This window comes from Spea bombifrons, chromosome 7, assembly GCF_027358695.1.
Source record: "Spea bombifrons isolate aSpeBom1 chromosome 7, aSpeBom1.2.pri, whole genome shotgun sequence".
Classification (NCBI taxonomy): domain Eukaryota; kingdom Metazoa; phylum Chordata; class Amphibia; order Anura; family Pelobatidae; genus Spea; species Spea bombifrons.
This window is the reverse complement of record NC_071093.1, coordinates 45,076,944-45,098,480: the sequence shown is the minus strand read 5'-3', so window position 1 is coordinate 45,098,480 and position 21,537 is coordinate 45,076,944. Positions and strand designations below refer to the sequence as shown.

Genomic DNA, 21,537 nt, shown 5'->3' with positions numbered 1-21,537 from the left:
GCGGGAAGCGGGGGCCACAAGATGGCGGCAGAGGATCTGGTCAAGAAGGTCGCCAGCCTGGTCGAGCTGATGAACGGGCACAACGAGCTGCTGGAGGAATTATACCAGCGGGTCACGGCCCTGGAAGGGGCTCGGACCCCAACACACAATACAACGGGGCGGCAGGAGGAACGCCAAGGAGATCCTTTGCCCCAAAAACCCACAAATTATGAGGCGGCGTAAAGATACACGCAGCAAAATGTCCTCCTCCTCACGATTCCTGCACCAGTATCTCTGTATCATAGCTTTATTATATACATATGGATGGCTTTATGTTATTTTTACCTAATGTGTTTTTTTTACAATAAACTTCTCAGCTTTTCTGTTACCGAGATGCTTTTCAGCTTGTGCCCTTATGTCACTTGTAGTACCCAGGGGCAGGGCAGCCATCAGAAATCTTGGGGTCCGCTTGTGGCCCACTCACTAATGCCATATAATGACAACCCCCCAACAACTCACCCTGAGAGAAGCTTCTGGAATTCCATGACTGATGTTCTCCTGATTTATATGGACTTTATCATTAAGGGTCGGTCTCAAATAATTAATAATGACGTTACTTACTGGGCTGTGCAGCTGAAGAACTACAGGTCCCGGCATGCCTCGGGGTAGCGCGCCGTCGCTCTCGGGTGTCACGTGACGGCTGGGTGGACGTGGATCACGTGCCCAAACAGTGTGTGAGGAACCAGGAGTGAGAAGCTCGGGCTCTCGGCGCAGACATGGCCGATGTCTCCAAGAAAGTATCCTGGTCCGGCCGGGAGGAGGACGGGGAGAGCACCCCGCTGCTCAACGGCACCGGCACCGCGGGAGCGCAGCCTGCCAGACAGGTGGGGCAGAGGGAGGGAGACACGGGACGTGGGCTACAGACACCCGGGGTAATGGGGAGGTAGTGAAAAGTTAGTGGGGAGTGGAAAACTTGGGGTATGTGAGGTAAAAGAAGGGGCAGAAAGATGTGAGACAAGGAGAGTGCAACGGCCGAGCAGCCTCCAAAACCCGGGGCAGATAGACAGGGGAGAGCTGGAGCCCTGGGCAGGCAGGCAGGGGAGAGCTGGAGCCCTGGGCAGGCAGGCAGGCATCGCGCCGATCTCTAGCATTAAACCGCATAACTTATCAGAGCTGAGATTCTGTAATATTATTTTCAGCGCTGCATTAGTCGCAGTCAATAGACTAATCTTGAGGTCCTTGTCTGATGGGGTAAATCCGCCGCCTGTCAGGGCTGGCCGCGATGAATGCTTCAGTAGATGGTTTGTGCCGATCGGTTAAGCGATTGTCTCGGATGCGGCCGCTCGGCTGATAAGGAGAAGAAACGATCCATTCAGCCAGAGAACGTTCTTTGAACTGTCAGAGTGAATCGCAAAATCGTTTATCAGACCCCCTCAAACCCCTCCCCCCTCCCCGGGATTATACAGCGAGACCCCCACCTGTGACAGGAGGCAGATATTGTGTCATTTATATTTCTTCCCCCAAACCTTTATTCTGTTCTGGTGCCGTTTTTTTTATTTTTTTTTTGCTCCAAAAATCACAATGTAAATGGGCGCCTCTGGCGTTACCCAACGCGCCCCGCGGGAAGCCTTACGCTCCGCGTTGGACCTATAAGCATTCATTTAATGTTAACCCGTTCCATGCTGGGGGAGCGTTAGGACCCGGGAACTTGTTCAGTTACACCCCCCGAGCGGCGGCTGTGCTTTGTGATTTCGCAATCTGCCCCTACAGCATTCCCGGCGCGTTTCACGTTAGCCAGTGGAGGAAGGTTAACCTTTTATCTGCCGGGGGGGCCGTGTCTGTCTGCGCTGCCGCTTTCCAGCCATAGGACAGCAGATCCCATCATCCGCAGCTGTCTGCAGTGCGGTGATCAGCTGGTTTGATGGCTGCGTGGGGCGTGTTGGGGGTCCCGGGGGGGGAGGGGTATGTCAGGAGTGTCTCATTATTACAGTGTGCAGACGCCGCAGTCATGTGACCGCCGGTCATGGCTGCCGTCGCTTGTTTTCCAAGAAGTAGCCTTGTTTCATGTAACGTGTTCTTCCATATCATGCGCTTTTGGCTGGACACGGAGTTTAACCATTTAAGTGCGTTTATGCGATGGCGAGGGTCCGGCTCACGGGGGCTGACATTCTAAGGGGGGCTATAGCCGCCACGTCTGTGTTTCTGATCCCCAACCCCCCCCGACCTGCCATCTGTTTATAATATTTCTGCATATGAGATATTTCCTCTTTTACGGTTTATAAATATTTCACCCCGGCGACCCGTTCATTAACAGAAATGTACAAAGAACGAGAGACGGGAAGAGCGGAGACTTCATTCGCAACAAAGTAGGGGATTCTTTACAGTGAGGGCAGTAAATGTACGGAATCCCCGCCCAGAGAGTGGGGTCTATCAGACACACCGGATGCCTCCAAAAGGGGTAAAAGCAGAACATACAGGGGTATAAACGACGGAATAAACAGTCATATTTTACAGCTTCTCCATCCAACGAGGAATCCGATCGCCGTATGGAGTGAAGAAGAATTTCCCCCCCATAGTGGCAAAATCAGGGAAAAAAGTAGATTAATTGGGTTTTCTTTTGGATCAAAAACAGGAAGAAGGGAGAGCGAGACGGACTCGGGATGGTTTCGGTTTGGAGCAGATTGGAGTAAATCGCTGGCTGATGATCTCTTAAGGGGATCTCCCACTTTACTTAAATATATAGTTATTGCGCAAGCCGTGTATTGCGACGATCCTCCGGCTTTCCATGCAGCCGCCTGACGTTGGGCTCAGTCTGGTGTCCGAAGTCCGGCTCGGAGCAGTATAAATATAACACATTACAGCGTCTCCCTTTTCCAAGTAAATTGACTTTATTTATTTTTTCCTGTTTCTTAAAGAAACGCTTGACGCGATATCAGATCTCGCTTCCTCTTTTAGTAGATCGTTCCCTTTTTATGATCGCTAAATGTGCTAAAAGTCCTAAAGCGGCCGAACCTGCGGCGGTGCTGAGAGAAAAGCATGAAATCTGAAATCTGTGTAGTGACGGGACCACAAACGGTTAACGAGGAGCCCCAAGGCGTTCTAGAGGAAGTTTTTATCTTTACGCAGAAATCATGGTTTCAAAACAGATTGAGAAAAAATATTATCATTTAGATAAAAAAACAAACGTACTGATCGTGAAGGCTCAGCGAGTTTTGTGGCTGGCGCCGGATGCTGTCGGGCTGCCCGCGGGTTGGTTGCTTGGTTCTGTTACTGCGAAGGGTTAAAAGTGGGTTTCAGAGGATGACTCGTGACTGAACCCCGTGCGTCCGGCTTGTTAACCCTTCGAGAGTGCTATGAATGACCCCTATTGTCTCCTCTCTCTCTCCAGTACTCCAGCCTCGTGCGGATCGGACAGCTCAGCACGGTGGATCTTGAAGACGAGAACCAAGAATTGGTGGGTCACAGCGACTAAACGGCTTAATTCTAACACGGCCGTCAGAAAATACCTTTAACGTCGAAATCACGTAATCACCGCCCTCCGTAATTAAACAAATAATCAGATTTTTCTGTTCTCGGCAGGAAACAGAACTTTCCACAAACATCGTGAAAGAAGTCACGCACAGCGAGAACCTCCTGTCACTCAAATATGAGGTGAGCCCCGAGCGCCACGACCTACGCCCGGCGCGTTTCAGTGGGAGACGCCGATTATGTTGTTTGTTTAAAAGGAAAAACAGTGAAATTTCTGTTTTTCGTGTGTTTTCAGAGCCTGGATTATGACAATAGCGAAAACCAGTTGTTTATGGAAGAAGAACGAAGGATAAACCATGCTGTGAGTGAGATTATTGTCACCAGACGTCGCTTGCGTCCTCTAAATACTGAGTGGGTGGTAGATAAGTGGAACAGCCTCCCAGCAGAGGTGGCAGAGGGTAATACAGTGAGGGGATTAAACATGCATGGGATAGGCATACGGCTCCTGAATCTAAGACGAGACCAACGACTGATTAAGGTTTGAGTCGTTACAGCAGGAGAAACGGGAGACTAGACGGGGGCCGGATGGGGCCGATCTGCCGGCGGGCTCATTGTTTTTTTCCCTAGGCTTTTCGCACCGTGGAGGTGAAGCGCTGGGTGATCTGCGGCATGATCGGGATATTGACCGGACTCATCGCCTGCTTCATCGACATCATGGTGGAGAAACTGGCCGGCCTCAAATACCAAGTCATTAAAGACAGTATCCTTCCGATGGACTGCAATTCCCAGCATCCGCCATCAGCCTTTAAACCCCCGCTCCGCTCCCCCTCCCCCAATCCGCTCCGGTTGTGTCTTTAACAGAAACTTTTTAAGATATTGACAAATTCACAGAGAAAGGGGGTCTCTCGTTCTCGCTGCTGCTGTGGGCGACGCTCAATGCAGGGTTCATCCTGATTGGCTCGCTGCTGGTCGCGTACGTGGAAGTGAGTTTTTTAGGTTTTTTTTATTTTTAGACACTATAGAGATAAATATGTATTTAATCATAAGTTGTCTTTAATAAACTCTCGATCAATTTGTCTTTCGTTCTGTCTTCCAGCCGGTGGCGGCCGGCAGCGGAATCCCGCAAATTAAATGCTTTCTAAATGGAGTCAAAATTCCCCACGTAGTGAGACTCAAGGTACAGTAATCAAAAAAATATATAAAAAAAAATAAATCTTGTTTTTATGAAAAATTGTGCAGATTTTCAGTAAATATTTAATTTCCCTGTTCCTCCCGCAGACCCTGATGGTGAAGGTCGCCGGGGTTATACTGTCGGTTGCCGGGGGGCTTGCCGTTGGAAAGGTGAGTCGTATTTGTTCAAATAGGAAGTCGCCGTCTCGTTTCACCTTTGCCCTCAGTTGCCCCTCCAACCGCTTGCTTTACCTTTGCCCCCTTTTTTTCCCAACATACAGTGGCAGTACGCTGGGTAATGTTCTTTTCTCGGGACAAGATCTAAAGAATGAAACAAACAATTAAGTGCCCCGGAACCCCTCCTCCTTACCCATAAAAACCAGGGCGAAACCGGAGGAAGACAGTTCTTTTCTTGTCCCTTGCAGGGACGGACAGGTCTTTCGTCGGTCCGGACGGGTGTTTCATCTATCCGGACAGGAGTCCGGCAGCTGGTGAGGCACACGGGTTGCTGCCTGGGGGTCTCCGTTGCCTCCGATTGCTCCCCGGGTGGTGAGCAGAGAGAGGCTTCCCTCCGTAGCGGTCCGCGTTACGGAGGATGTAATGGCGTCTTCCTTATCTGAGCAAGGAAGTGGGAGCATGCGCGGTTTGGGTGGAACGCACGCCCGGGTGTCGTTGCGTTCCACTGAAGATCCGATCGCGCTACTGAGCATGCGCGAATCGGATCTTCCGGAGGGCGGCAATTTTAAAATTGCATTTAAGCGCTTTGCCTGTCTGACTGCTGGAGCTTTCGTCAGTACAGTGCAGCCGTGTCACCAGCCCCCCCACACGGTTCAGAGGAGGTTAGGGTAAGATATTTTCTTTATCTTGACTCTTTCCTATCCTCTTCCCTCCTAAAAAAAAAAAAAAAAAAAAAAAAAACTTTTAATATAAAATATTTTTATTTTTCTTCAGATGTCTAGTCCGTTACCGTCAGAAAATCCGGATAAGGATAAAAGACCTCCTTCCGCTCCCAAAAAGGCCACTTCCAAAGCTAAGCATTTGTCTTGTGCTGAATGTGCTACTCCACTGCCTGATGGCTGCAGGAAAAAGGTGTGCAATGCCTGCTCTGCTGAACAGCTTGCTGCTGAAAAGCGCAAAGACCTTCAATCCTTCCTCGGGTGGTTCCAGGAAAATTTAGCTCAAACTTTTGAGGCATTTCAATTCTCGGCAGCTCAATCTCAGGAGAGAGTCAAGTTGGATTCCACGCACAAACGCAAGAGATCCAGGTCTTCATCTCATTCAGACCTTTCCTCGGGTGAGGTCTCCCGGTCCTCTAGTTCTTCTAGTGATAGTTCAGAGGAAGAGATGGTTTTCCCCTCCCAGGATCTCCGTAAGTTCACCAAGGAGGTGACTCGTATGCTCCTAGTAGGAGATGTGGGGAAGGTTAAAGGTTTTCCGGTACTCCCTAAAGTGGATGACCTTATCGCCAGGGAATGGAAGCACCCTGAAAAAAGAGCCTTCATTTCTAAACGCTTTAAGCAGTTGTTCAAGCTTCAAGGGGAATATTCTTGGGAAGATCCCCCCAAAGTGGACGTACAGGTGGCCCAGCTCTCCAAAAAGACTACTCTCCCCATCGGTGAAGTGTCCGGGCTCAAAGACCCTATGGACAGGAGAGCGGAGACTTCTTGCAGGCGGGTGTTCCAGGCGGCAGGAGCTCAATGCAAGGTGGCAGTGTCTAGTGCTGCAGTGGCTAGGGCCCAGCACATGTGGCTTCAACTTTTGCAGGATCGTCTTGCTGATGATGCTGATTCAGAGATTACTAAGCTGTTGAAGAATTTAAGGCTTTCCAACGATTTTTTTGTGGATTCAGCGCAGGAATCTCTTAAGCTATCAGCCAAGAACATGGCCTTGTCATCTGTATCACGCAGGGCCATTTGGTTACGGTCCTGGACGGCGGATTCAGCTTCTAAATCTGCGCTTTGTGACTTACCTTTAGAGGGTAAGAAGTTGTTTGGTGCTCCGTTGGAGGATCTTATTAAACAGATTTCAGATACTAAAAGAGCTTTGCCTCAGGATCGTAGGCCAAGGTGGAACCGTAGATATCCTTATAGGAACCCGAGACCCGTCTTCCAATCCTCCAGATCTCAGAATTTTCGTGGGCCATTTGGAGATAAAAAATTCCAAGATCGGCCGAAAAAGCAGGATAAAAGAAAGTTCTGACTGCAAGGTGGGAGGACGTCTTCGTCACTTCAGCCTATCCTGGGAACAGACCACGCAAAATCCGTGGGTTCGTCAAATTATTTCGGAAGGTTACAGGATAGAGTTCTTTCGGCCTCCGGTCCACCACTTCCTGATTTCGTCCTACCCTTTAGAACGAAAAAATTTGTCTCTCTTTTCCGAAAGCATGAAGCTTCTGGGAAAAGCGGTGATAGAGACGGTGCCCGTTCACCAAAGATTTCAAGGAGTGTATTCCCGGTTGTTTCTGGTACCAAAGCCGGATGGCTCCTTTCGTCCGGTTCTAGACCTGAAGTCAGTAAACCGCTGTATCCCCTACCAGCATTTCCGGATGGAGAATATCACCTCAGTCACTCAGGTGCTAAAGAAGGGAGATTTGATGGTCACCTTAGACCTGAAAGACGCTTATCTTCATGTACCGATTGCCGAAGCGTCCAGAAAGTTTCTGAGGTTTGCTTTGCGCGTCAATCACAGGGTGCATCATTTCCAGTTCAAGGCCCTTCCTTTCGGTCTAGCATCAGCCCCAAGAGTTTTTACAAAGATCCTTTGTCCATTGACGGCTCATCTCAGAGAACAAGGTATCTCGATAATTCCTTACCTGGACGATTGGCTGATCATGGCGGCCTCCCGGGAGAAGCTTTTGTCAGACCTTTCCGTTACTATGAAGTTTCTGGAAATCCACGGATGGTTAATCAACAAGAAAAAATCTTGCCTCATTCCCTCTTCCAGGACGCTTTTTCTGGGGTTTTTGGTGGACTCAATGTCCCTTTGCGTTTATCTTCCGCGTTCCAAGCGCCTCAAGATAAAACAAGAGATCTCGTCGCTGCAAAGAAATCCAATTTGCTCTGTCAGGAAGGCTATGAGCATTCTGGGTCTTCTCACCTCTGCCATCCCGGCGGTTCCTTGGGCAAGGTGTCAACTTCGTCCCTTGCAATGGCAGATCCTCTCAAACTGGTCCAGGCAAGAAGAAGATCTGGAAACATCCTTCGCTATAAGCAGCCAGGTTCTCTCCCAGTTGAATTGGTGGAAGCAGTCGTCCCATCTCGCCAGAGGACTCTCTTTCTGTCCCAGAAATTGGATTATTATCACCACGGATGCCTCCGCCCGAGGATGGGGAGCCCATGTGGGCTCCCTTTTTCGAAGAGGAGATTGGGCTCCAGTAGATGCTGTCCGCTCTTCAAATTTCCTAGAGCTAAAAGCAATTCTTCAGGCTCTCCTGGCCTTCAGTTCGTTGATAGAGGGTCAAGCTGTCAAGATCCAATCAGACAACGCAGCGGCCGTCGCATATATCAACAAGCAGGGCGGCACGCGGATCCGGAGTCTTCAGATCCTGTGCGCAGTTATTATGGAGTGGGCCCAACTTCATTTAACGGACATTTCGGCAACGCACATCAGAGGTCGCTACAATTTAATCGCGGACGATTTAAGCAGAGCAAGATGGTCACAGACAGAATGGTCTTTGACCCCTCAAACCTTCTCCACTCTGGTGTCACGCTTCGGTCTTCCGGAAGTGGATTTGATGGCGACTCGCAAGAACCGCAAGGTCCCGGTATTCGCGTCCCTCAACCGATGGGATCTTCCGCACTTTTTGGACGGTCTTTCCATGGTGTGGAATTTCCGGTTAGCCTACATCTTCCCGCCGGTGGCATTGATTCCTCGAGTTCTGCTGAAAATCCGACACGACAAAGCCAGGGTCTTGGCCATCCTTCCATACTGGCCCAACAGGGGTTGGTTTGTCCTCCTCCGGCAGTTGACCATCACCTTTTGGGAGCTGCCGATTTCTCCACATCTTCTCGAGAACGTCGACCTTCGCCTGGAACTTCTTCAGATGTTCCGTTTGACAGCCTGGCTGTTGCAAGGCTGATCTTGAGTGACCAGGGTTTGGACGAGGACGTCGCAGACTTTCTGTTAACTTCTGTCCGGAGTTCGACGTCCAAGATTTATTTTCGGGTATGGACCAAGTTCCTTCGATGGTGCACCACTAGGCACATTCCCATTTTTCCTCCTGCCATCAATTCCGTCATTTCTTTCTTACAGGAAGGTTTGACTTTGGGCCTTAGTGTCTCGACCCTTAAAGGGCAGATCTCGGCCCTTAGTCATTTTTTTCTTTCAGATCTGGCCTCTCACGTGCTTATTAGACGTTTTTTTAAGGCCGCTACTATTCGCCGTCCTCCTAGGAGGTCCTTGTTTCCATCGTGGGATCTTGCCATTGTACTTCGAGCATTGTGTTCAGCTCCCTTTGAACCTCTGGAGGAGGTATCCATGAAGTTTCTGTCGCTGAAAACAGTTTTTTTAGTGGCTATTACATCGGCTAGGAGAGTTGGGGAAATCCAGGCGCTTTCATCCTCTCCGGAGTTTACGATTTTTCATGAAGATAAAGTTGTTCTCCATGTTAAGCCTTCTTTTCTTCCTAAGGTCATTTCCCGGTCCAGTATTTGTCAGCCCTTGGTCCTTCCTACTTTTTTTCCGTGTCCTTCCTCTCCGGATGAATTGATTTGGCACACGTTAGATGTCAAGAGAGCTTTGGAAATTTATATTGCTCGTACCTCCTCCATCCGTTCTTCAGACCAGCTTTTCATCAAATACTTTGGACGGTCGGCCGGGTCAGCAGTTTCTAAAGCTTCTATTTCTCGTTGGCTGGTGGACGCCATCCGCATGGCTTACCACGCTAGTGGTCTCGCTCTACAATGGCCCATCAGGGCACATTCTACTCGGGCTATGGCGGCCTCCTGGGCTGAAAAAGCTGCGGCTTCTCCTGAGGACATTTGTAGGGCTGCTACCTGGTCCTCGTTTTCCACTTTCGTGCACCATTATCGGCTAGACATCTTTTCCTCCTCTGCGGCGGATTTTGGGCGTAAGGTGCTCCAGGCGGTGGTCTCCTGATATGGCCCCCCCATTTCTGGGATCTTGCTACATCCCAGCGTACTGCCACTGTATGTTGGGAAAAATGGAAATTTTTACTCACCGTAAATTCCTTTTTCCTTAATACAGTGGCAGTACCAGTTTCCCTCCCTTATATAATAAATTATGTTTGGCAAGCGATTTGGTGTCTGTCTTGTTACTTACTGTCTTCCTCCGGTTTCGCCCTGGTTTTTATGGGTAAGGAGGAGGGGTTCCGGGGCACTTAATTGTTTGTTTCATTCTTTAGATCTTGTCCCGAGAAAAGAACATTACCCAGCGTACTGCCACTGTATTAAGGAAAAAGGAATTTACGGTGAGTAAAAATTTCCATTTTTTTTGGTTTTTTTTTACAAAACCCTTAAAGCTTTAATCTGTTTGTTGCTCTTTCACGCTTGTATTTCTGAGAAGCTGGAATGGCCGTCGCTTGTAACGTCTCCTCCTGTTCTCTGATCTCAGGAAGGTCCGATGATTCACTCCGGGGCGGTCATCGCAGCCGGCATTTCTCAGGGGCGGTCGACCTCTCTCAAGAGAGACTTCAAGGTCAGTCCGAGAAACCGATCATCTCTTAAATCGCAAAGTTATAGATCATTTTAATGAATTTAGTGATCGTGGGTCGGTTCCCGCTTTGCGTCAGGCTTATCGGACCCCCCCTCGGTCTCGTTTTTCGAAGCCCCGTGTCGGCCGCGCTCTCTGTCTTTAAACGTTTGAGTGCGGCCGGTAAGTGAAGGTTTGGGTTTTTGTTTTATGGACCCAGAAGTTCACTTTTTTTTTTCCCCATATTTTGCAGATCTTTGAATATTTCCGCAGAGACACAGAAAAGCGAGACTTCGTGTCGGCGGGGGCCGCGGCCGGCGTGTCGGCGGCCTTCGGTGCTCCGGTTGGTCAGTTCTGAATTTTTGTTTTTTTTATTTGCAAAAAGCACGTGAATCCCTGCGTTATCCGCCTAAATCTAGCGCGGCCGGCAGAGATGTGAGTTTGAGTGACCGTGGTTTGTGATCAGGCCGGAGCGGTAACTCCAGACTCCGCCGACCCTTCTGTTTGGATAATTACTCAAATTTGCCCATTTTCCTGTTTTGTTAATTAAATTCGCTGTAAATTATCCTTAATATTCTCTCTCGCTTCTCACTCCTATAATCGCGTGATCAGCACCCATCCTGTGTTCCCGTGTTAACGTGTGCGTGACTCCGTGTTCTCCGTGTTACAGGTGGCGTGCTCTTCAGCTTGGAGGAGGGCGCCTCGTTCTGGAACCAGCTGCTGACATGGAGGATAGTAAGTGCCGTCCGTTCCTTTCCGCCCGCTGGCTACGGGGGCAACCGGCGCTGCATCCCTGATGGTGGTGGGAGTTGTACTTTTTTATTTATTTTGTTGCTTTTATCCTATTTCTAACTCCAATAACTAAAGAACGCCTGCACCTCGTTGCATGCAGTAAAATGCGCCTCGCAACATGAACTCTGAATGCATTTAAAAATGAAACTAGGAACGGACCTCTGTTTGAATAAACGGGGATCTGTACTAAAACATTGTGTACCATTTCGTAGAAAAACAGCCTGGGGGGCATTTGTGGCCCCGCGAAGCGCATGCGTTTCCTTTACAGTGAGCCCCGTTTTGAACTGTACTCGGGTCTGAGTTTAGTTCTGGAGGCAAAACCAGGAGGAGGATCAATACGGCCGGGATGTCGCCCTCTGTCCTGAGCTCACCCGCTACTTTACTCTGCCCTTCCCCCACACGATACAGTAACCGGTGGAAATCTGCGTCCGGGGATCCACAGTATGTGCCGTGTGTGCTAAAAACACAGAGCGCTGTATACAGTAATATAACCCCCAGCGCTGTATACAGTAATATAACCCCCAGCGCTGTATACAGTAATATAACCCCCAGCGCTGTATACAGTAATATAACCCCCCAGCGCTGTATACAGTAATATAATCCCCCAGCGCTGTATACAGTAATATAACCCCCAGCACTGTATACAGTAATATAACCCCCAGCGCTGTATACAGTAATATAATCCCCAGCGCTGTATACAGTAATATAATCCCCAGCGCTGTATACAGTAATATAACCCCCAGCGCTGTATACAGTAATATAACCCCCAGCGCTGTATACAGTAATATAACCCCCAGCGCTGTATACAGTAATATAACCCCCAGCGCTGTATACAGTAATATAACCCCCCAGCGCTGTATACGGTAAAAGAAAAAATGTCGGTGCGCTAAGCTAGTCACAAAACCTCTCATTTATATATTTGTTGCCAACTTTATTAGGGTAAGAAGCGCAGACAGTTTTTGTTTTCTGTTTACGGTAATAATAGTCCGACTTGTCTTTTGATTTTTTTGTCCCCGGAGCTCATCTCCTCTTCCTTTTCAGTTCTTCGCTTCTATGATCTCGACCTTCACGTTGAACTTCGTCCTGAGTATTTACAACCGGAAGCCGGGAGACCTTTCTAACCCGGGTCTCATCAACTTCGGGAGGTTTGACACGGATGTGAGTGATGGGGTTTTTTTCTGGTAGGAGGGCCGTATGGGGCCGATCTGCCGGCCGGTTCTGTGTTTCGGCTGTAAGATCCCCTCCGTCTGCTTTAGGACACAGGAGTCCTCTGTGTGTCATGCAGAGAGTTCCCCGGCCCGTTAGCCGCCCCTTTCCAAATGAATCCCGGATTAAAAGCCAATTCCGTGTTCTTTATACTTAAAATTCCTGTTAATATCCTACATTGATGTGAGACACCGTGTATAGTCACGAGCCGGTCCCATGGCCCCCGCGGTAATGCCCTGGGCTTGTAACCCTCTCCTCCGGTGAATGGATCCAATTTAGATCTGCTTCTATCATGCAGAGGTTACTGAGACCTGGCATTCGAGCCAAAAAATGATTTATTCAGAGTTTTTCATTATTTGGAACGTATTTTTAGGCCTGATATCTCATGTTAGGTCATTTTAGGGCAGATGCGGTTATTGACGCCTGTGAAAATAATCCCATAAATCCCCTCTGTTTTGGGGCAGATCTGGATTTGTTTAATAAAATAATATTTAATATTTTATAACTTATTTTTTTCCTTTTTTGGTGTAATTCTTGTCTCTGTCTTGCAGGAGAATAGCTACAAATACTTTGAACTCCCGATATTCATCTGCATGGGGGCAATAGGTAAGAGGTTAGATAGACAAATGGGGACAGCCTCCCAGCAGAAGTGGTAGAGGGTAATACAGTGAGGGATAGACATACGGCTCCTGAATGTCTGTTTGGATGGGGGCAGGGTAACAAGGAGGGTTCCCAGAATCTATTTGGGAGAAAAAATCCAGGTTTAGCATCTCAGGAACGCAAGCAGATGCGCGGATCGAAAGAATGATTGACATGTACTGGTCTCCGCCCCTTTTGAGTCCACACAACTCCATGTGCAAATGAACAGCTAAAATGAGCAGTCATTTGCATATGGGGCTGTCGCCAGAGGGCGGAGCCAGTACAGGTACCCTATACCTGAAGCAGAAAATATACATTTTGCATTCATTCAGTAATTACTTTATGACTTCGGATCGGCCGGCTGTTAGCGGGGGATGCTGTGGGCGCTCTGCGCGTCTCATTGATTACTTTTTTCTCCCCTGTGCAGGCGGGATGCTGGGGGCTTTATTCAACGCCCTGAACAATTGGCTGACTATGTTCCGGATACGGTAATTCTCCGTCTGTTGCCGTGTGTCTGAGATCAGGTCACGGCGTCCGGTCCCGGGGAGAATGAATCGGAACGCGGCCTTTATGTCAATAATAGCATATTCTGCTTCTCCCATCTTCCTGGTTTAAACATTAAGGGAGGGGGGCAGAAAACAGCTTATTTTCTCATCAGTGACGGGGGAATTGGTGTCGATTCCACACTTCCTGTTCTGGAATATCCGGCGCGTTTCGCTTCCAGCAAAGCCAAGCTTTTTAGAGGGGGGGGGTCGTCCTGTCTCCCGTCTCTTGCTCGGGATGCGGAATATTATGCTGGGATTCTTGGTGACCTCTCTAAACCCCCTCCCCCCCATCATACCCCATTTTTTCTTCCGCTTCATCTCCTCTCTGTCGCCCCCCAGATATCTCCACCGCCGTTACCTGCAGGTGATGGAAGCCATGTTGGTGGCCGCTGTTACCGCCACCGTTGCATTTGTCCTGATTTACTATTCTGCTGACTGCCAGTCGCTGCGCGAGGGGGCCGTGGAGTACCCGCTGCAGGTAAAGAAGTTTAAAGAGCAAGAAAGTTCATCATTACATGGAGCTCTGTATAAATGCAGTGACCAATCAGGAGTCCCCGAACACAAACTAAATGCATTCACATATGTCTATCTAAATGGAACAGTCTCCCAGCAGAGGTGGTAGATGGTAATACAGTGAGGGGATAGACATACGGCTCCCGAATCTCAGACGAGACCAACGACTGATTAAGATTTCTTTACGGCAGGAGAAACGGGCGACTAGATATGGGGGCCGATCTAATGTTTAATTCTATGTTCCCGTTTTGTCCCTGTAGCTGTTCTGTTCCGATGGGGAGTATAACGCGATGGCGTCTGCGTTTTTCAACACCCCGGAGAGAAGCGTGCGCAGCCTCTTCCACGATCCTCCAGGTCGGCTTTAACCCTTCCCTTTCAGTATATTATTTGGGGAGTGATGCCGTTCCCGGCTCCATTTTAACCCTGTCTTTTCCTGCTTGTCTGTAGGGACCTTCAAACCGCAGACCCTGGGTTCCTTCACGCTCCTGTATTTCTTCCTGGCCTGCTGGACGTACGGATTAACCGTGTCTGCCGGGGTCTTCATCCCGTCCCTGCTGCTGGGAGCCGCCTGGGGACGGCTTTTCGGGATCTTCCTCACGTATATTCCTAACTCCGTACGTGGCTGGACCCAGGGGCCCCCCCAAAAAAAATAATAAATCAATAAATTGTGTGTTCAACGTACTTACTAGACTTAGAGATGGGCTACTCCTGTACAAGTATTAATTGTTTTTTTGTGTCTTGAAGGTGTGGGCCGATCCTGGGAAGTATGCGCTCATGGGGGCCGCAGCGCAGCTTGGTGAGTACAGGGAGCGGTGACTCTGCCCCGGGGGTCGTGGCATCCCGCCGTGCCCGTTTTTAGAGCAGCGTGGCTCATAGCGATAGATTAAATTGTCTTGGATTAGGCTGGACGTCTGACGAGCTGCATAATGCCCCATCAGGTAGAAAATCACCCCCTTTATACCCCAAACCAAGAAGTTCACCCGCCTTACTCTGCGCATGTTCAGGCTTTTGGATTCAGTTCTTGTGGTCTAGCTGCTTGTCTGCTTCTTCTCAGGTGGAATAGTAAGAATGACACTGAGCCTCACGGTCATCATGGTGGAAGCCACTGGAAACGTCACCTACGGCTTCCCAATCATGCTGGTCCTGATCACCGCTAAGATCGTGGGAGACTTCTTTATCGAGGTAAGGGGGTCCCTGAGCGACCTCGCTGACAGCGATGGGTCTGTCTATACGTTTAAATATCTTCCTCCCGTTTCAGGGTCTCTATGATCTTCACATAAAGCTCCAAAGTGTCCCGTTCTTACACTGGGAGCCCCCGGTCACGTCGCACTCGCTCACTGCCAGGTGGGTAAAAACCGACCCGATTCTCGCCCGCCTGGAATCCGGGGGTTCAGAAGCCGCTGTGATTCGCTGCCGATATATTTATAGATTTCTGGAGATATCCGTATTTTTTCTCTAGAATATACAGAACCAGTCATTTGGGGTGTAAAGTATTCGGGGTTATTCTGCCCTCTTGTGTTCATTCTGTGCGACTGCAAGCTCTTATTTTGAGGGTAAATAGGCCGGCCCTCAACAAAAATATAATTTAAAAAACCCAGAGTAAATGAGACAATTATGTTGGATTAATGATGGTTTTCCTTTGGATGATGATGGTTCTCGCTGTAGCTTTGTTTCCGTAATTCTTTTTTTTTTGGTGTATTTCCCGCAGGGAGGTGATGAGCTCTCCTGTCACCTGCCTGAAACGGCGAGAGAAAGTTGGCATCGTCGTAGACCTTTTGAGCAACGCGACGTCCAACCATAATGGCTTTCCTGTGGTTGAAAATAATGGGGAAGCTGGGCAGGTGAGGAGGACCACCTTGAAACCACGATGGGAATGGAAGTAGGGGGTCCGCCGGCCTTGGTCCTGGCTCTGTCACTTCACCATTCTTTATGGAGGACCAACGCTGTCGGGTTTCTCCGGCAAGAAGGACTGAACTGGCCCCGTGTGATGAATAATTCACTGTGTAAGACTTTGAAGAAGCCTTGCTGATGTAACTATACATTATGCAGGGCCAGTGAAGCTCGCTAGGGTTTGTCCTTCGTGATGCAGAAGTTAAATGAGCTTCAGTCATCCATTTTTGATTATTCCCATATTGAGAGCAAACTCCTTCCCCAACTCCATAAGCCACATGCAATGAGATGAGTGCGAGTGCCGAACCGGCCTGTGGCCCTGGTGCCGGAAGCTTACCCTGTAATGATCTAAAAAAATGGCCGCTGCCGATTAGACGAAATCTTCACGAACTTCTCACTCGTTTTTAATCCAGACTTTGTTTCTCTGCAGCCGCACCGGCTCTGCGGGTTAATCCTCCGATCCCAGCTGATCGTTCTCCTCAAACACAAGGTAAGAACGTAAGGAAGCTGCAGCTTCTATGTAGAAAATTCTGCCAAATCTGGCTAATAAAACAATGACAGAGAACTCTGGCCGCCGGTGCCGAGGACTCGGATGAAAGCTTAATTAATTACCCCGAACCTCCACTCACTTTCTTCGCCTTTCCTCCGCTCTCCCGTAGGTGTTCGTCGAGAGGGAAAATCTCAGCGTAATACAGGGGCGTCTGACGCTGAAAGATTTCCGGGACGCCTACCCCCGCTTCCCTCCCATCCAGTCCATCCACGTGTCGCAGGACGAGCGCGAGTGTCTGATGGATCTGACGGAGTTCATGAACCCGACGCCGTACACGGTCCCGCAGGTAGCCGAGCGTTTACCCCCTGAAGCCCGGGAGTCGCGCCGGGGAGAGGCTTCGTGCCGATGACCGGTAGAATGTTAAGTGTCTTCTTTGTTTGTCGCAGGAAGCGTCTCTGCCGAGAGTCTTCCGATTATTCCGTGCCCTCGGCCTGAGGCACTTGGTCGTGGTGGACAATCGCAACAGAGTAAGTTCCTATGTGGCCGGCACCCACTTGCAAGTCTTTTACCCTGGGGAGGGGGGCAATTAATTACTTTTCCCCGCGATGCCTGGGGCATTTTGTGGAGATCCAGAGTTCTGTTGGGATATTTGTCCTCGTGTCCGGCTGTGACAGTCCTTCTGTGACACTACAAGCCGCCGCCTGGCTGTGATGCCAACGCACCAGCCCTTTTTTTTCGGGATAATTTTGTTATTTCAACCATTTTAAGGGTTTTTAGAAGTCTCCGGCTATAGTCACATTTTCTTTTATTTTTATCCAATAAGATTTATTATTTTTTTTTAGTTTTTCTGTGTTTTTTATTTAATTTTCTTTTCTGTGACAGGTGGTTGGCTTGGTGACGAGGAAGGACCTCGCTCGCTACCGGATAGGAAAGAACGGCTTAGAGGAGTTATCTCTGGCGCAGACGTGAACGTATCGGGATGATTTCACCCCCTCTTCTTGGAATGGACCCTGTTCTAGGATTGCACTGCCATTTTTATGGCCCCCCCCACACACTAAGGTCTGCGCGAAGCTTCACTCCATTGGGCCGAGGTGTTGCAGGAGTTTTGACTTCTAGAGCCGTTTGTTCCTTGCACGTCTGCCATCGAAGGGGTTAATGATTACGGTACTTGAATCCGGTTCTGGCTGCTACGACGCTCCTCTCGTTATAAACGATTATAGACTTTCTTGTAGTTTCCGAGTTCCCTCCTTCGAGTGACCGATAACCTGCTGGATCCCAAATTTTATAAAAAAAAAAAAATTCCATATCTTATTCATATACATTAGTCAGAAAGTGGAGTTTCTGTTAACTTTTTTTTGCTTTTTTTCTTGTGTGAATTTTAGAAAGAAGTATAAATACATAAGATAGCTGTAACAGACTATTGGGGGTCCACACGCTTTGTTTACTGTTCTTTCTTTTGCTCTTTGAATCAAATTTACTAAATTATTCCAATTTAGTTGTTTTTAATTGGCAGGTGGCACAGAAGCTACTCTGGAATACCCAATCACAGCGTAACTCTGTTATTAGGATACACCACTCACATGCGCGAGCTAATAGAACACCTGGGGAACAAAGTGTTAAAATAGAGCCGGCATGTCGTGTTTTCTGTAGCCAATGGCTGCTTTAACGTAGTAAAGATTTCGGCGTTAGTGTTGCGAGGCTTTGGGCTTTCTGGGCACTCTTCCTCCTGTTTCCTGCCCATGTGATATATGAGCCTCCAATCAGGAAGAGGGAGGTCGGGGTGCGCTGGGATATATAGACACCTGACACCGCTGTATACCAAATATCTCACATTACCGCTGTACTTTTGCTGCGACCCCCATGCCTGTATCAACTACTTTTTAAATACTCTGCTTGTTACGTTTGGAAAAGCATTAACCCCTTGCTTTCTGGAATACAGTGTTACTATACTGATGCTGTCCGCAGTACAGTTACATGACCACTAGGGTGTGCTGTGACGGTAGAAATGGTACTTTAACTGCGTCTTGGACCAAGCTGCCCCGGTGCCTCGGGGTAGGAATCCCAGCCGGGCATCTGCAGAGATCCGCCATGTTTTATTATTATTTGTAAATCACTGTCTGGTTGCCGTCTGTATATTTTTAAAAGCTCTCCAGCTATGCGTTTTTTTTCTTCTAGATTTTTTTATTATTTTAACCCCTTTTTATCTGTGCGCAATCCGTTTGTAACCCTGGGTTGTTGGATTAAATGTCTGCATCTTGTATTTTCTTTAAGGAGTTACCAATAAAGTTTGTGGAGCGGAGAAAATTCTACAGATTCTCTTATTTAAGGTTTTGCTTTGTTTTACCCCTTGATAAAATTTTGGAAACAACCCCCCCCCAACGTTTTACAATCATTTCCGTTACACATTCAAGCGAGAACTCTAGGGTAATATTCACTAAATAAAGGGTTGGAGGTTTTTCCCGTTTTCATTCCCGCATCTTGAGTGTAATCCCCCCCCCCCATCGGTTTAGACTCCATACGATGTGAATTTTTAACTATTTGGTAAACGTCAAACTATGGAAATCTGTTGGGTTCACTTGGAAGTGAATTGTGACCAAAAAATGTTTGGCTACAGATTAAAGGAACCTGATAAGATAGGATTGTGTTCCCTGCGTTCGTTTATCAGCCGGGACTGTCAGAAACGATCGTATCGTCAGAGGTGATGTCTGGGGCGACGCTCCCGGTCGGATAGGATATGGTTTGCAGGAGAACGTTCTGGTGCCACGAGGGGCGCATGCGCTGAAGCAGAGGATTAGTGGCACCCGGATGCGGTATTTCTTTAGTGCCCCTCCATACAACCCCTGGGTTTAAACTAAAAAAAAAAAAAAGTGGAACAGCCTCCCAGCAGAGGTGGTAGGGGGTAATACAGTGAGGGGTTTTAAACACGGAGCTCGTCCGGCACTCCATGCAGTAACACATTTATAAAGTTATGTAAAATACACATTTTTATTCTGCGGTCCGTAATGTTAACAAAAATATATATATATAGTTCTACAATGTTTCGGGGTTTTTTTATATACATCTGTTGTGTTTTCTCAGTAGATTGAAACTTGTGTCGGTTTCGGAGCCGAGGTGCGGGACGCGGACAGTTATTTGCTGTCAAAGTAACTCCCCCCCCCCCCCCAGATCCTTTCTGTGGAAATCTGCAGGGAATATTTCTTAAATATCTAAGCAAGTTAAAATTTTCCCCCCAATCCTGGCCATCTAAGTATTCTTTTTTTTTTTTTATAATCTTATCTTATCTTTTATAATAAGATAGATATAGATCGCCTCTCCTGGCTGTGATCAGGTGAGAGAGGGAGAGCTTGGCCCGCTGGCTTTAAGGTCGAGTGGTCTTTATGAAGCCGGAGGGAAGCGATGGAGCCCCCTGGTTTGGTTCCCAGTGTCCTCGGCACACGTGTGGCTGTGTAGGGACACGTTATTGCATGATTCAGCTCTGAAAGCCGTGACATTGTGACTAAGTCCGTATCATGCTTTGGTAGACGACTCCATCCTCAGAAGGCTTTACGATGGGACTGTTACCCAAACGCCTGCTTACACCACAGCCCCCGCAATCCTATTTATCATCGGTGTTTGGCGCCCTGCTACCTGCTGAATTCACTCACAAGGTCCCTGCTGTTCAGCTGCATCTCCTGACCGGCATCGGAGGTCCAGTTTTCCAGAAGATCACTGAAGTCGGGGGTGTTCGTGTTTAGGATGCAAGACGGGGCAGGCGAGGGTTCTCTCCAGAAGGACTGGGGTAAGAGCCTCCTGTGCATGGGCACGATATGCCCGTACTTCTTATCCAGTCTCTGCCCCCTGCTGCCGCCCGCAGCCCTCTGCCTTGTGTATCTGCGGAGACCGAAGTCAAAGAGCTCGCTCAGCGGCCCCAGCTTCTTGGGGTCTTCTTTGTTGCAGATTGTTTTGAGTATCTTGTGGTCTAATTCCGTCGGAGGGGTGAGAGGGCTGAAGGAGTCGCCCTTATCGTGGTGCCTGCTGTGTGCCATCTTCATGAGATCCTGATAGTACATCTCCTGCCCCGAGAGGCATGGCGTGTGGAAGTCCTCGTAAATGTTACAAGAATCCGGGTCGTCTTCTTTGTTCTTCTGTCCGAAGTACCTTTGAATGTCGGAGTTTATCAGCTCGGAAAACTTTAAAAGCTGTATCGTCATTTCGCTCTCGCTCTCGTCGGCCCTGGCTTGGCTGTCGGCGGTCTCTTCGTTGGACGTGTTGGATGGAGGGTCCACCTCCGCCAGCTCCTCAACCTCGTCTTCTTCCAGGAACTCGTCGTCGTCCTCTGAGGAGTCTTGGAAGTCGAGGTCGTGGTGAAGCGATGGATGGAAAAACGGCGTCTGGAAGAACGGAGGCAGCTTGAATTCGGAGAGGTTTCGTACGACTCCTGTTGCCATGGCTACCAATGGGCACACTAGGATAAAGAAAAGGGGGCATGTAAAATGAAACGTTCCGCTAACGAGTCAGATAATTGGGTTCTTAACGTTATTTTAAATGTTCCGCGATAACGGTGGGCGCCTATAGGTGGGGGCAGCAAATGTGCAGCTTCTAGCGGCCCCCAAAGATTCTTAGATTCATGAGCCGTATGTCTATCCCATGCATGTTTAATACCCTCACTGTATTACCCTCTACCACTTCGGCTGGGAGGCAGTTTCACTTATCTACCATCCTCTCGGTACTTTCAGCAGAAAGTTAAAGACTAAAACAGGGGAAAATCCAACAAGGAAAGCCTGATCCGTATCTCTAAATGAGATAACGCTATTGTCTCAATAAACAGGAAAGCATCCAGTAAGAAAGGCTTTACGTTGTTTGTTTAGGTGCAGCTTCTCCCAGCGATGCCGCGTTACGGAGTCAAACTCGATAAAAAGACCTGCTGTTACAATAGAGAAGGTAACCGGTCGGCGGGGAACGGTCTGCAGGACACAAATTATCTGGAAAAACTGAGGGATCTCAACGTGTCCGGCTCGGGGGAGAGAAGAGAGAGGGGACGGGAGAGACGTATAAACACATAAAGGGGTTAATAAAGTGCAGGAGGGAATTTATTCCAAAGGAGGAGAGAAGTTACAACAAGAGAGCGGAATCTAACACTAGAGAGACTGAGATGGGATGGAAGAAAGTTTTATTTTACTGAAAGGGTGGTAGATAAGTGGAACAGCCTCCCAGCAG

At 48.6% G+C, this 21,537-nt stretch overlaps 2 protein-coding genes across 2 annotated transcripts; one reads left to right on the top strand and one right to left on the bottom strand.

Annotated features, from left to right (window-relative positions):
- The first annotated feature begins 687 nt into the window (after positions 1–687).
- CLCN7 (chloride voltage-gated channel 7) lies at positions 688–17,974 on the top strand. The gene is made up of 25 exons (XM_053471665.1): positions 688–863; positions 3,368–3,433; positions 3,559–3,630; positions 3,743–3,808; positions 4,075–4,207; positions 4,321–4,430; positions 4,544–4,624; positions 4,726–4,788; positions 10,189–10,272; positions 10,520–10,613; positions 10,937–11,001; positions 12,100–12,216; positions 12,816–12,870; positions 13,331–13,391; positions 13,788–13,926; positions 14,222–14,315; positions 14,409–14,575; positions 14,706–14,757; positions 15,016–15,143; positions 15,220–15,305; positions 15,670–15,802; positions 16,282–16,341; positions 16,511–16,687; positions 16,788–16,868; positions 17,224–17,974. The coding sequence occupies exons 1-25, from the start codon at positions 756–758 to the stop codon at positions 17,308–17,310; spliced, it is 2,379 nt and encodes a 792-aa protein (XP_053327640.1). The 5' UTR covers positions 688–755; the 3' UTR covers positions 17,311–17,974.
- A 1,901-nt stretch (positions 17,975–19,875) lies between these two features.
- On the bottom strand, positions 19,876–20,768 carry PERCC1 (proline and glutamate rich with coiled coil 1). Its single transcript, XM_053470633.1, has one exon. The coding sequence runs from the start codon at positions 20,766–20,768 to the stop codon at positions 19,965–19,967; it is 804 nt and encodes a 267-aa protein (XP_053326608.1). The 3' UTR covers positions 19,876–19,964.
- Between the last annotated feature and the right edge of the window lie 769 nt (positions 20,769–21,537).

Excerpts from the sequence above, each read along its gene's own strand:
- CLCN7 (XM_053471665.1), top strand. The coding sequence starts at position 756 with ATGGCCGATGTCTCCAAGAAAGTATCCTGGTCCGGCCGGGAGGAGGAC. Across the intron at positions 14,758-15,015 it reads GGGGGCCGCAGCGCAGCTTG|GTGGAATAGTAAGAATGACA; the intron begins GTGAGTACAGGG and ends GCTTCTTCTCAG. Across the intron at positions 15,144-15,219 it reads TGGGAGACTTCTTTATCGAG|GGTCTCTATGATCTTCACAT; the intron begins GTAAGGGGGTCC and ends CTCCCGTTTCAG.
- PERCC1 (XM_053470633.1), bottom strand. The coding sequence starts at position 20,768 with ATGGCAACAGGAGTCGTACGAAACCTCTCCGAATTCAAGCTGCCTCCG.